We start from the raw sequence: 12,913 nt of genomic DNA, 5'->3' as shown, positions 1-12,913 counted from the left end.
TTCATTTAGTAACATAAATATATCTTAGTTTAGGATATCTTTAGAGTTTTATAATTCATTATCTTCTTGTCGATCCACCAGTTCACATTTACAACTGCATGTTTTCTGCGTAAAAATAAGGGTCGTTTTTGGCTTTGGTCTAAAAGAGCAGAAGGGCTTATTGAAAAATGCTAATTTATTCTCTGCCAGCAGGTGGCACTTTTTGCCAGGAATATAGCCGTTTCCCCGGTAACCGCAGTAAACAAAGCAGCGCAGCACCTGACTTTGCTCTCATATTTAATCAGTTAAATAGCCTTTTGAAGTGTAAGCTACAGTATATCTCACTATACATGTAAATATACATTTACATGTGTAACCCTCTTCGTCGGTGTGCTCCCCCAAATGTCTCTGCCTTGTGTTGAGGTGAGGGGTAAATGAGGAGGACACCAAAATCGTCGAGTCAAAAACATAAACACTGGATGTAATCAAAATAAGGAGAATTAGACCATAAAATACACAAATAGACCTTAAATATAACATAACATACATGAAAATTATGCTCAGCCACATGGAACATAGGATTTTTCACTGGAGCACCACCTGAGTCTTCTCCTCCCATTTCTACCAGTGATCTTTCCTTCCCACGGTACTACCTGCGCACATATCAGTAGCACCACTGGGCTGTAGGTTGCCAAGTTGAGGGGACAAATGGGTTGAAATTTGTATGCGTCGATCGTGTGAGAAAGATGCGTTTCATGCAAGATCTGACAACTGGACAACCTTGGAATTTGTTGTCGTGATTATTCATATAATGAGGTTTGACCCATACAAATTACGGGAGTTTTACCGGAAGCGAATGTAGCAAACATATAAAATACGCCCAGTGGGATTTTTTTTTTATAGAAAGATTAAAAATACGGGAGAAATACGGGGAAATATTTAAACGGGATGATAGCGGGATAGAATGGGAAAATACGGGAAAATCCCGGGAAAAACGGGAGGGTTGACAGGTATGCACTAATCAAAATGAAAAGGTTTTGGAACAGCATGAGGGTGAGTAAACGGACAGAATTTTCATTTTTGAGTAAACCATCTCTTTCAGTTGAGTGTGATTCGTAAACGTGCTGCTAGTCTGACCCAAAGCAGGCACAGGGTGTCTCGAGTGGGTATCGCTTCAAATATAATGGCTGTCCAGGAAATTGAGGTGGTGGGCGTCACAGAAATGTCGCTAAACCAGCAGGGCGTCCCAGACCTTCCTTCCAGCCATGGGACGTTGTCACCCCAGTTGTGAGGGGAAAACGGAGACAGAAGAGGGTCAATCACAGAAAAAAGAATGGAAAAAAAGAACCCAGGGTTCAAAGTTTGCACTCGAGGCTGGGTGTTTCTTATGCCTGTCCTGAGCTGTTTTTAATGCAGTCCGCCCTGACGCTTGGTGCGAGACCTGCTATTGTGCACATTTTGTTTCAGACAGCGGCCTGGGCTGAGAAGTACTTAGTCTGGCTATTCATCAGACGAGGCCGTCTCCTCCTCCAGAGAAGTGTTACACACACACACACACACACACACACACACACACACACACACAGTACATCAGATGTCTGATAGCCCTCAGAAAACAGAAAAAAATGTTTTATCTCAAAAATCTAAAATCTCTTTTGTTGTCACTTTTCTTCATGCGTACATAATGATAAGTTCATTTCTGTGTATGTTTATTCGATAATTTTCGTTTCACCTAAATAAATTTTAATGATGAAATGTCATTTTTAAAATGTTAAAAAACAGCATACAGCATTCAAGAAACATTTTGTAACATCATAAATGTCTTTACTTTCATTTTTGATCAACTTAATGCATTTTTGGCTCAACCAAATTTCATTTTTTGGGGCGGATCTGGTTGTTGTTGTTTTTTTTCTGACCAATAAAATATGGGTTAGGCGTCTTTGAGAATCCAATTGGAAAATAGTAGTTTTTCCATTCCAGCTGATGAGGCTAGTAGCACAGAAGACACTCTTCAGCTTTGATGTGTTTTTACACACAATTTTATATACTTTTTATATAGTATTCTATAATGTTTAATTAGTCTTTTACAATTGAATGATATTGTATAATTATCCTATTAATGCGCCATTGTGTACATAGTATGTCAAAGTACCTAAAAAAACTGTGTAGAAACAGTAAAATGTAACCTTTTTTTTTTTTTGGCATGAGAACGGCATGAGAACACCATGTGCCAATTTCACATCCACACACTTAAGAACACCTGTTAGAGCAGAATTCACCCAAAATAAGCTTTTTGTGCAGAACGCATCAGCTCTCCATTAGCTGAGCTGCTGAGTGATTTGTGGTAATTGCTAAAGGAATTTTTATTAATCTGAAAAGCAGTCAGAAAACTGTTTCATGGCAAAAAATCGTGATTTGTTTTCCATTTGCGATCTTAAAAAATTAGCCAAAAATCCATTTGTGTGCTTTTGAAGGTGATGAGGGGAAACGAGTGCCAGAATGAAGTTACACTTTCAATGGAGAACTGACTCAAAGTGCTTCTCTTAGCCGTGTGTGTGTGTGTGTGTGTGTGTGTGTGTGTGAGTGAGAGGATGAGAGAGAGAATGAGAGAGGCTCACATGGCAGAGTAATGGAAATTTGTTCATTGCTCTCCAGGCAGCTGTTGTGTCTGGTTCAGAGAGTACAACAGCTCCTGGTTGCCATGGTGTCAGAAGACATGACCTTACCAAGGAGACTGACTCTCACGTGTGTTTACCATCGGAGCACCACATGGCCTTTGTCTTGACTTTTTCTATCTTGCAGTGCTATAAAGCACAACAGTATGGTTTCTGAAATAAAACGTGAAAATCTACCAGCGGGGACTAACAGAGTCATGCTAACCTGAATAACCTATATATTACACAAGTTTGTGGACGGTGAGATTTTTTTTTTTTTTTGATAGAATTGTCTTATGTTAACAAAGGCTGCATTTATTTGATGAAAAATAAAATAAAAACAGCAATGAGAGCTATGAAATATTATTACATCATTGTGAAATATGATTAAATCATTCTAATTTGGTGCTCAAGAAATATTCCTTATCATTATCAAAGTTGAAAACAGTTGTGCTGCTTAATATTTGTATGGAAACCAGGGTACATTTTTTATTTCAGGATTCTTTGATCAATCGAAAGTTCAAAATAACACCATACAGCATTCATATTTTGTTACATCATATAAAGTCTTTTTTTATATAAAGTCATTTTTGATCAATGTATTGCTTTTTTGGCTTGTTGAATAAAAATATTAATTAAAAAAATCTTAAACTGCCCCCAAACTTTTATTAATCAAGGACTGTAAGTCAACAGTTTTACGTTGCACTTTCTTTGATTCAATTACATCATTTGCTGTTTGTGATGAGTAGATAATTCTTAAAATAATTGAAGTAGACACATTTGTTTTTTGTATGATTTTAATGTCTTTTTATCAGTAATTAAAGAGTTTATAACACTGTGCTCAGAGCTCTTTGCTTTTTTTTCTAAATCCCTATAGAGAAAATGAATGGAAAACTCTTGTGCCACTTGTGCCAAGTAAATCACGTCAAATCACATAGATTTATCAGTCTGTAATTGTCACTTTCTCTGTGTCTCCACAGCCTCACCACACCCCAACCTCGGTGGGAAGCCGTGTTTGAAGCTGAAGGTGTACGTCAAGCCTACGAGTAAGTATATCCCAGTGTTTGCGCTCTGTCCATTTATGTTATTTTGTGAACCTGGACCACAAATCCAGTCATAAGGGTCAATTTTCTTTTGGCTACTGCTACAAATATACCCAGCGACTTAAGACTGGTTTTGTGGTCCAGGGTCACATTTATGGTGATACTTGCAAATCAGTACCAGGAATCTCACATCCCAGTCCTCGTGTCCAGCTTGATTTAACCCAGCAGGTCAACCCTGGGAATTCTGGGGACACCTGTATTAACTCCAGTGATGGGTGAAGTGCTTAGCTTTGTGAAATTTATGTACAGGAACTTCGTTCCCATTGCTGTAGATCTCCACTGATGACTAAGACAGCTTGTTTTATGAGGCTGAAGGTTTTATGGGGCCGATCATTCATGATACCAGAAACAGTGGTTTAGTGTTGCCCCTTGAGGGCACTTGCTGTAGGAAGCTGTTCATATCACACAGGCCAGATAACAATCAAAAACTTTGACCTGCAACTAATTAAGCCAAGCCGGTCCGGACACTAAGAGACCTGGAGGGGCTCCCACACATGAGCCACTGACACCAGGATAGCCTGCAGTTAAACAGAGAGGTCTTGGTTTGTTTAACCCTTCGTCACAGGTAGAAATACCAGCTATGGGTAACACTGCTTAAATCATTCTCCCTCATGACTGTGAAGTGTCAGACACATCCAGAAAATATGTTCACTAAAGTCAGGCTATAATATACAGCCTTTGCATTTATCTCACCTGCTCATCCTCAAGAACCTGGAAAATAGTCAGAAGTAAAAACATAGGTATGCTGCAAGAGGTGGACGTGAAAAGTTGCAGAGTGATGTTTTGAATGCTGTCATGGCATTTTTTCTTACACTTGTTTAGATGAAAAAAAAGGCTTTCAATATATTTTATAAGGTTTTAAAACCTTATAAACATTTTAAAAGGTTCAGTAGGGACGTTTCCCCAGTAAGGTTGAGAATTGAGAGCCAGTTCTTATGCAATAGACAATGTATATATTTAGGTCCATGGCTTGACATGTCCTGATATCATAAAGAAAAAAATGGTTACACTTTATTTCAATAGTCCACTCTAGGCATTCTTCTAACAATAAGTACATGGCAACCACTCTCACTAGAATATTAGTAGACTGTTAGGTTAGGGTTAGTAGAATAAGTTGACGTACTTGCAAAGTTACTTGTAGTCAGTAGAATATGTGTTGGGTGACTGTCAAAATAAAATGTTAGCAGATATTAAGCAGACAGTCTACTAATACTCTAATGACTGCTAGTTAACAAGTAGTTACAAAGTTACTTATATAATGTCTAAACTGGATTATCAAACCTAAATAAGTAGGTAGTTTAACATAATCTTCAAATAAAAAAAAATTTGCATTTGAAAAACTTTTATCCACCAAATCATGTCGACCAAGTGTTGTGCAACCAACATGTAGAAAAAAAAACATCAAACAGGAAATGATGTCATAGATTGGACCCCTCCAGACCCTCATGACTGTGTGTCAAGGTCAGTACATTTCCAAAAACAAAATATAAATCAATCTTATCAGGAAAAGCAAAGATGGTTCAGGTTGTAAAATGTGGTTAGACTCACCAAAAACGTTATGATATTAATTAATAATTTTTAATATTATTAAAATATAATTTTTACATACCGAGATATATTTAAAAACTTTCCATAAATAAACAAACAAACACTGAGATTTGTACATTGATATAGGTTGTAAAGGAAAATGTTACAACCTTTTATTTGGCACATGACATTTTATAGTCATTAAAGGGATTCACCCAAAAGTGTAAATTCTGTCATCACAGAATTTTCATTTTTGGGAGAACTATTCCTTTAAATCTAAACTTTTCTAAACATTTTCAAAACCACATGAAACCAACATAAATACTCTATATTTCTTAGAACTTGTAATGTGGAATCTGAAAATGTGTCGTTTGAGATTCCATCATGTTTATGAAATCATTAAGAAAAGTGAATCGGAATCACAAAATCACATTAAATTCCTTACAATTCCCATCCCTAATTTCCAGAGTCATCATTCAGGGGTCGTGCCAGTTTGGAGGAGAAACCTCAGCTCATATGGCAGCCCATTAGCGTGATGTAATTGTTAGCAAACAGAAGTGTTCCAGAGAGCGGTTCAGACAAACACATGCAAATTGAAATAACGATTCACCTCTCACTCTATCATTTATCTGTTTACAAGAACACTCGTGACTCCATCCAGCTTCTCAGAGATAATGTACACTGCCTTTCACAGCGATTAGATCTCATGAGAGCGTGAGAGTCAAAAACTGACTTTAGTTGATTGTTTGAATTAGAAAGTTGTTGCGAAGGCCTTAATGTTGTTTCATTGGGGTGTGGGCTTTGGGTGTTTTCATTAAATATTTATATGTGCATATCCAGGATGGAAAGTAACGAAAAGAACAACCGATGCCTGTCAGTGAAAAGCTTTATCATCCGCCGTGACCCCTCTGTGTCTTTGTTTATATTCCTGCTCTCTGACGGGGTGGAATCCTAGTCTTGTTGTGGACACAAGGGTTCATCTAAACCCCAGACTCCATTTTAATGTCTTTAGGGATCAAGAGAAGAGAATTGTTGGACCTGAGACAAAAGCCCAATGAAAGGCAGGCTGGGAAAAAGTACAAGCATGGACCAGGGGCTAGAAGAGGCGGCAATTAGAGAGTAAAGAATGCAGAGCCTTTACACAGAAGCTTCATCCTATTTCACATATATACGAGATGAAGATGCAACATAGAAGCTAGATATGTTAAATATAAACTATATATATATATATGGTGCACAAACATTTTTAAAATACATACAGTACCTGTTCAAAAGTACTCAGTATTTTAAATAACAATAAAAAAACATGGCACCAGACCAAATCATATTATCTGCCCCTGCAATTAATATTTCCTGTGATCAGTAAAAACCCTATAATCCATGCTGTTGTTTTCTAGTTGTGTTTCTACTGTAAGTAATGTCGAGCAGACAGGAGGAGGCAACAGTAACAAAAAATATGAATTATGATTATTAATGTGCAATCGTTTCTTTTTCTTTTTTTGTCAGATGACTCTCTGTACGAGTCTCCAGAGCCGTTCCTGACAGATGACTCCAGCGGTGGTTGGGCATTAACGCCCAGTCTGTGGCTCATGCTTCCGCTGCTTCTGCTCCTGTGCTCCTCATAGCACTATAACCCTCTGAGTCTGATCACACCCACCCAACCTGCCCCGCCCCATCATGCATCACAATGACACGTCCCACTCATTACTCCAGTCTTCAGTGTCACATGATCCTTCAGAAAGCATTATAATATGCTGATTTGATGCTTAATAAACATTTATTATTATTATCAATGTTAAACAGTAATGCTGATGAATAATATTGTGGAAAGTGTGATTTTTTTCAGGATTCTTTGATTAATAGAAAGTTCAAGAGAACAACATTTTTTGAAACAGAAATCATACTCACACACACATACACATACAATTTTGCAGCCGTTCCTGACAGATGACTCCAGCGGTGGTTGGGCATTAACGCCCAGTCTGTGGCTCATGCTTCCGCTGCTTCTGCTCCTGTGCTCCTCATAGCACTATAACCCTCTGAGTCTGATCACACCCACCCAACCTGCCCCGCCCCATCATGCATCACAATGACACGTCCCCCCCCTTCAGTTCTGGAGTCCAGCCAACAGACGTTGATATGGATTTTTACCCAGCCTGCAACCCTGCAGGACATTCGCTAACCAACCCTAATTTGCAGACAATTAAGACAATTATGCTCCGCCCAAATGCCCAAATTTGGGCATTCCTGCATAGGCACGCTTGCTCAACTGACAAAGACATGTGAATTGGCCAGCTTTTTTGAGAGCGCTCTACTTTTCTGCCAACATCCCACCATCATCTGCGTGTCACGAGACAGATTCAACCGACTGCCATCTGAATCGCTTTGTTTGTCTGCGTTAACCACCTACCTGAGCCTTCACTGTCATCTGAGCTCAATTTTCACTTTTGTGAGAGCGTGTGCGAGTGTCTATGTTCGTGTTTGTTTGTGCTCGTGTGAGCATGTATGCCGATGTTCGCATATGAACAGATGTACAGAGCAGTCACAGTCCCTTACAAAATTACTAGAAAAAACTTGTTCCATTACTCACTGAGAGAAGAAGACAGTTCTATCTGTGAATCTGCCAAAGACACTACTTAAAATTGTTTAATAAGGGGAGTGGGGACAATATTGGTTTTGGTAAGAGATTACATGCAACCATGGAACATTTCAGGCTTTTAGAGTCATGAGAGGGGAGTGACGACAGTGTAGATTTTTCTATTATGATCTTTTTTTGTCATACAAAAAAAACAAGAATGTTGCATAGATTTAAAAAAAATAAATAAAAAAAGCTAAAAATGGCCTTTTTTCACTGGTGCTCAATCTGAAATGAGTTTGTCCGTCTTGAACTGCAAAAAAATCATTTTCTTCGTTGGTATTTTTGACTTGTTTTCCAGTAAAAATATTGTATAACAAGTTACATTTACATTTATAAACAAAAGTTGTATAAGATTTATTATTTCAAATAATAGTCTTACAGAGGGATGCACCGAAATGAAAATTCTGGATGCTCTTGGCCGAAAACAAAAAACGAAAATGAAAGTAACACAAAATTGAATAGAAAATATATTAATATTAAATATCAATATATAATTTTTATTCAGTTCTATACAACAGAATCTGATTTAACTGATTTTTTTTATTATTATCCAAATACAGTCCTTCAAAGCTATTATTGTCAGAGCATGTGAGCAGAGCATATAGCGTCAGGAGAGGGTAGCGTTGCCCAGTACAGCTGTGTTACACCATGTTACAGCATGGTAGCAATGATGCAAACAGGAACAAGTATACTACATAGAAATTTACTGTCGTTGCGTTATTTGAGCGGACTTTGCTTTTCCATTGAGCATGTGCGGTGCATGATTGTAAAGCGTTTTGAGTATACAGCAATACACAATAAAGCGCTATATAAATCCCTCATTCATTCATTCATACATACATGAGTGGAACGTTCACATGGGCCGTGAGCAACTCAACGGAACGCACATTCATAGAGCGGAATATTGAGCGGAGCGTCACACCGCGCAATGACGACGGCTATAGAGCAGTGTTAATTTCGTTGCCGAATCATTTTCGTCAACGGCATTTTCTCACTGACAAAAATGAGACGATAACGAAATAAAAACTCGTTTTGAATGACAAAAACTATGACGAAAATCTATTGACATTTTCGTCAACGAATAAAAACGAGACGAAAATGTTAGGGAGAAAAATGTGTTAGATTTTATTATTTCAAATAATAATCTTACATTGAGTGACATTTTGTTTACCCTACTGGTAAATGATGGTCTTAATATCTTACGCAGACTTACACAAGTCAAAAATACAGATTAAGAGAATGTATTTCTGCAGTGTACAGTGCCAAGTGGAAGAGGGATGTCTGTGTCGAAGAAGTGTTTGTTGTCAGGTCGGCTTTCTAACTTTCGTCCCAGCCTGTGTCGCTCTCTTGTTCTCTTTATATCTGCCTCTCTCTCTCTCTCGCTGTTATTTTTGAATGTGGTCTATTCTATGTGCTGCCCGTCACACATAGATCTCCCACACTTGCACTTGCTCCCTTTATCCGTGCTGAGGAGGGCCGCTGAACGAGAGGCCTCAGGACCCTGAGCGCCCGGTCACTGTGACATTGCTGTGACATCACAGGCTTTGGCGTAAAGACTGACGGACCGAGGCCTTGCACTGCAAATAGAAACGCTACATGAGACTCCATATGAGGGATTCAAAATCCACATAGCACTTCTGCTTTTGAGACAATTTCATGAAGAAAAAAAAATGAACAGAAAGGAGAAACTATAAAGATGTGGGAATATTTGTGCGTTGGAATTGTTTTGTGACTGTAAAAATATGTCATGAAGATGTCAAGGCAAATCGGCATGGATTGTCTAAGAGAAAGAACAACGTTTTTTAAATGTTTGTTGGAACTTTTATATTTGACTTATTCCCGTGTTATTTTTAACTTTTCAAAAGAGCAGCAGAAATTATTCATATGTGATATGAAATTATAATGTAGACCCTTGAATTATTAGAGCAACGATGGTACCAGTTCTGCAGTTACATGAGTCTAGACAAGTCAGATGTTGCTGTTGTTGTTGTTGTTGTTTCCTGCTTGTATCACGATGCATTCTGGTACATGTAGTCCTGATATGTTTTTTTTTTTTTTCTCCATGTGTTACTATGAGAATATTTTTATTTGTTAATCATGTGGATAAAACATATTTTGAGTTCCTATAAAATGTTCAAATGCTCTGGCAAAGGACAACTACAAGAAAAAAGGAAAAAACTGAAATAAAGCTTTTTGTTTAAAATACATTCTTTTTAATAATCAGGAAATCTGGGTTTGAAGGCTTAAACTGTGTGGAATTAAATTCTTGAGATTTTTTTTTAAGTACTTTCATTCAGCAAGGATGCATTAAATTGATCAAAAGAAGAAAAAAAAATTCAAAATAAAGGCTGTCACAATGGCTGTCTTGGTGGGCTCACAATTTCCACAAAATGTATAATCAGCACAACTGTTCTCAACATTTATAAGAAGTATTTTTGATCAAATAAATGCAACCTTAACGAGCATAAGAACCTCCCTTAAATGTAGGAAAAAAAATCCACAAACTTTTGAATGGTATTATATTTAATAAATAAATAAATAAAAAATTCAGTATTTTTTTTTAAATCAAGCATATGCAACAAATTTAGCATGTTATTACGCATGATACACTTAACCATTGTTTATTGATACTTTTCAGTACTGAATGAAATATAAGTTTGTAATTGCCTTGTATAATATATGCAGTATTAACACCTTAAACAAGGCAGTATCAAAGTTTTGAAACAGTTTTCATGTCAAGAGTGCATCTGTCATACCTTGAATTGCTCCCTCTGTAGGCAGCTCACTAGGTTTGGAAAACTTTGAGGTATCTCAAAACCTCCAAGACTAATCTGTTTCAGCATTTGATGAACATTTTTTACGATAGACGTTTTTCATCAGGGTTACTCGTATTTTGATGAAAGCAAAGGATCTCAGACCAGGCCAAATGAGCTCCAGAGACGTCTTCAAAGATAAGGTACTATATCATTCACACAGAAACCAGACAACATGAAAGTGCTTCCTTTGGTTTTTATGTTTCTAACTTAAAAAAAAAAAAAAAAAAGAATGAAAGATTATCCACCAATTTAGCCGTGTCGTTCAATAACTTAATCCCTGCTGTCCTTGTGACCTTCCCAGGACTCTGAAAACTTCCTTCAACGCTGACAACACATTTCCTATTTCTAAACGTCTCCTTCTCTTCCTCTATTTGTCTCTCATTGACACACACGGACGCCTTGTGTCCAATGACTCTACTGTTTGGGAAGGAATGGCAGTAAATGCATCTGAACGGCTGCAGTTTGCAGTAATGTTTGTGAGAGGGTCAGAAAATGGAGGCTAATAGGACTGAGTGCTGAGCTTGGTCTCATGCAGCGATGGAAAGCACAGTGCCAGGGGAGTCTTACTGAGGAGAGATGGGGGTAATTGTGCACAGATTTGGACAATTTTCCCCCAATTTGGTATTATCTGTTTCCTACCAGACAGCTGAAACAGGAAATGATGGAAGATTCTAGAAAATACCCCTTTCCATGACACCAGGGCCTCTTGGAAATTATGCATCTTGAATATCGTCCATAATGCATCACATTATGAAATATGAAGTATTTATACATTAATAAATGTATGAAGGGCTTATAATTCACCATATGGAAAACATTTTGTGTTAGTCAAATGTCATTAACATCACATAAAACCGTTTGACAGTTACATTCCTAGAATATGAAAAGAAAAACTCAGGTCCTATCGCTGAAACATGCGGTTCATTTATTTTGTTTATTTACAAACGCTTTCAAACAAACATTGTAAACTACAAGGAAAGGAAATTGTTTTACATTTCGGACCATGGGCACTGAAGTTCTTTTTTTTTTTAATGGTTTATTTAATTCAGTTGTCTGCTTCATTTGCAAAGGGTCAAAGGTTAAACTGGCATGAGACAACAGCACACTTCTTAGTTCACATTTGTACAAAAAAAAAACAGCAGTAAACAAACAGAGAGCACTCTGTGGAATATTGTATCCCACGTTGCAATGCACTCCACATGACCTTCCATTTAATTACAAGTTTGTCTTTTTGTTTTATCAAAGTGCAAAGAGTTTTTAAAAAAAAAAAAAAAATAGTTTGTTTTTGATTGTTTTTATTTACAAGATGGCAACTGACTGGATAGCACTCAGTGAATTAAAAACGCCTACATGAGTTCATTAGTATTCATAGGTTTTTATACATAAAGCATGGTTCTTATACATTAATGTTTTTTAATGTTTGGATAGATACACAAATGTACAATATCATGTTATCTTTTTACATATGAATAACATTAGTGATGAACATGTTTAGAATCCTTTCAAATTCATAGAAAGTTGAATAACTCATAGGTATATTTATTTGATTTTATTTCAGAGATAAATGTTGAACAGCAACACATTTATTTAGCACAGTTTGCCATTTATTTTACACATTTTAATTTATTTTTATGTTATAGCGGTTCCAATATGTGCTGTGTGATTCCTAAAGAGCACATAGACAAATCAGTAAATGAGTAAAAACTAATTAATTACACTTTAAAATCAGTGGTTTCATTTATAATGCAGACGCGTTAAGATTTAAAGCTGTGCTACAGATGATTTTTTGGACTGAAAATGAACAAAGATCATTTATTGCACAAGCACATAAAAAGCATTTCCAAACTGCTTGCCCCAATGCACAATAATGATTTATAATTTAAGCTGTCAGGTCAGATTTTGCGGGAAGTGTCAGTTTGACATCATTCATCTTTGCATGGTTACATCACATCATTGAGAATAAGGTTTGGCTGTTACAGTGCATGTGCGCTGAGAGATGCATTCATAGTTCTGACAGATTACAGTCATACTGTAACTACTGAGCGACATTTTCAACAATGGATCATTCAATAAGGCAACCATCTGAGTAATCATCCGAAACCTTGCCTAACTTCTGTAACCTTATTTATTTTAAAACAGTTCTTTTCAACGAGTCAAAAGACAGTTACCTGCTCAGAATACATATATTCAGATATT

General features: G+C 37.0%; 1 protein-coding gene across 2 annotated transcripts in view; it reads left to right on the top strand.

Annotated features, from left to right (window-relative positions):
* The window catches only part of efna2b (ephrin-A2b), a 137,581-nt gene extending 129,542 nt beyond the window's left edge, over positions 1 to 8,039 (top strand). Inside the window, exons 3-5 of one of the 2 annotated variants that reach the window (XM_016468582.1) lie at positions 3,614 to 3,679; positions 6,770 to 6,823; positions 7,226 to 8,039. In XM_016468582.1, the coding sequence (XP_016324068.1) occupies positions 3,614 to 3,679; positions 6,770 to 6,823; positions 7,226 to 7,290 (185 nt within the window). In that variant the 3' untranslated portion in view covers positions 7,291 to 8,039. Of the gene's footprint in view, positions 1 to 3,613; positions 3,680 to 6,769; positions 6,957 to 7,225 lie in introns of those variants that run through there. The other variant, XM_016468581.1, reaches the window with a different exon arrangement.
* Positions 8,040 to 12,913: the final 4,874 nt, after the last annotated feature.

The sequence above is a fragment of the Sinocyclocheilus anshuiensis genome, unplaced genomic scaffold (assembly GCF_001515605.1).
Source record: "Sinocyclocheilus anshuiensis isolate Anshui unplaced genomic scaffold, SAMN03320099.WGS_v1.1 scaffold572, whole genome shotgun sequence".
In the NCBI taxonomy this organism is placed as follows: domain Eukaryota; kingdom Metazoa; phylum Chordata; class Actinopteri; order Cypriniformes; family Cyprinidae; genus Sinocyclocheilus; species Sinocyclocheilus anshuiensis.
The sequence above is the reverse complement of the archived record's forward strand: the minus strand, read 5'-3'. Positions and strand labels throughout refer to the sequence as shown.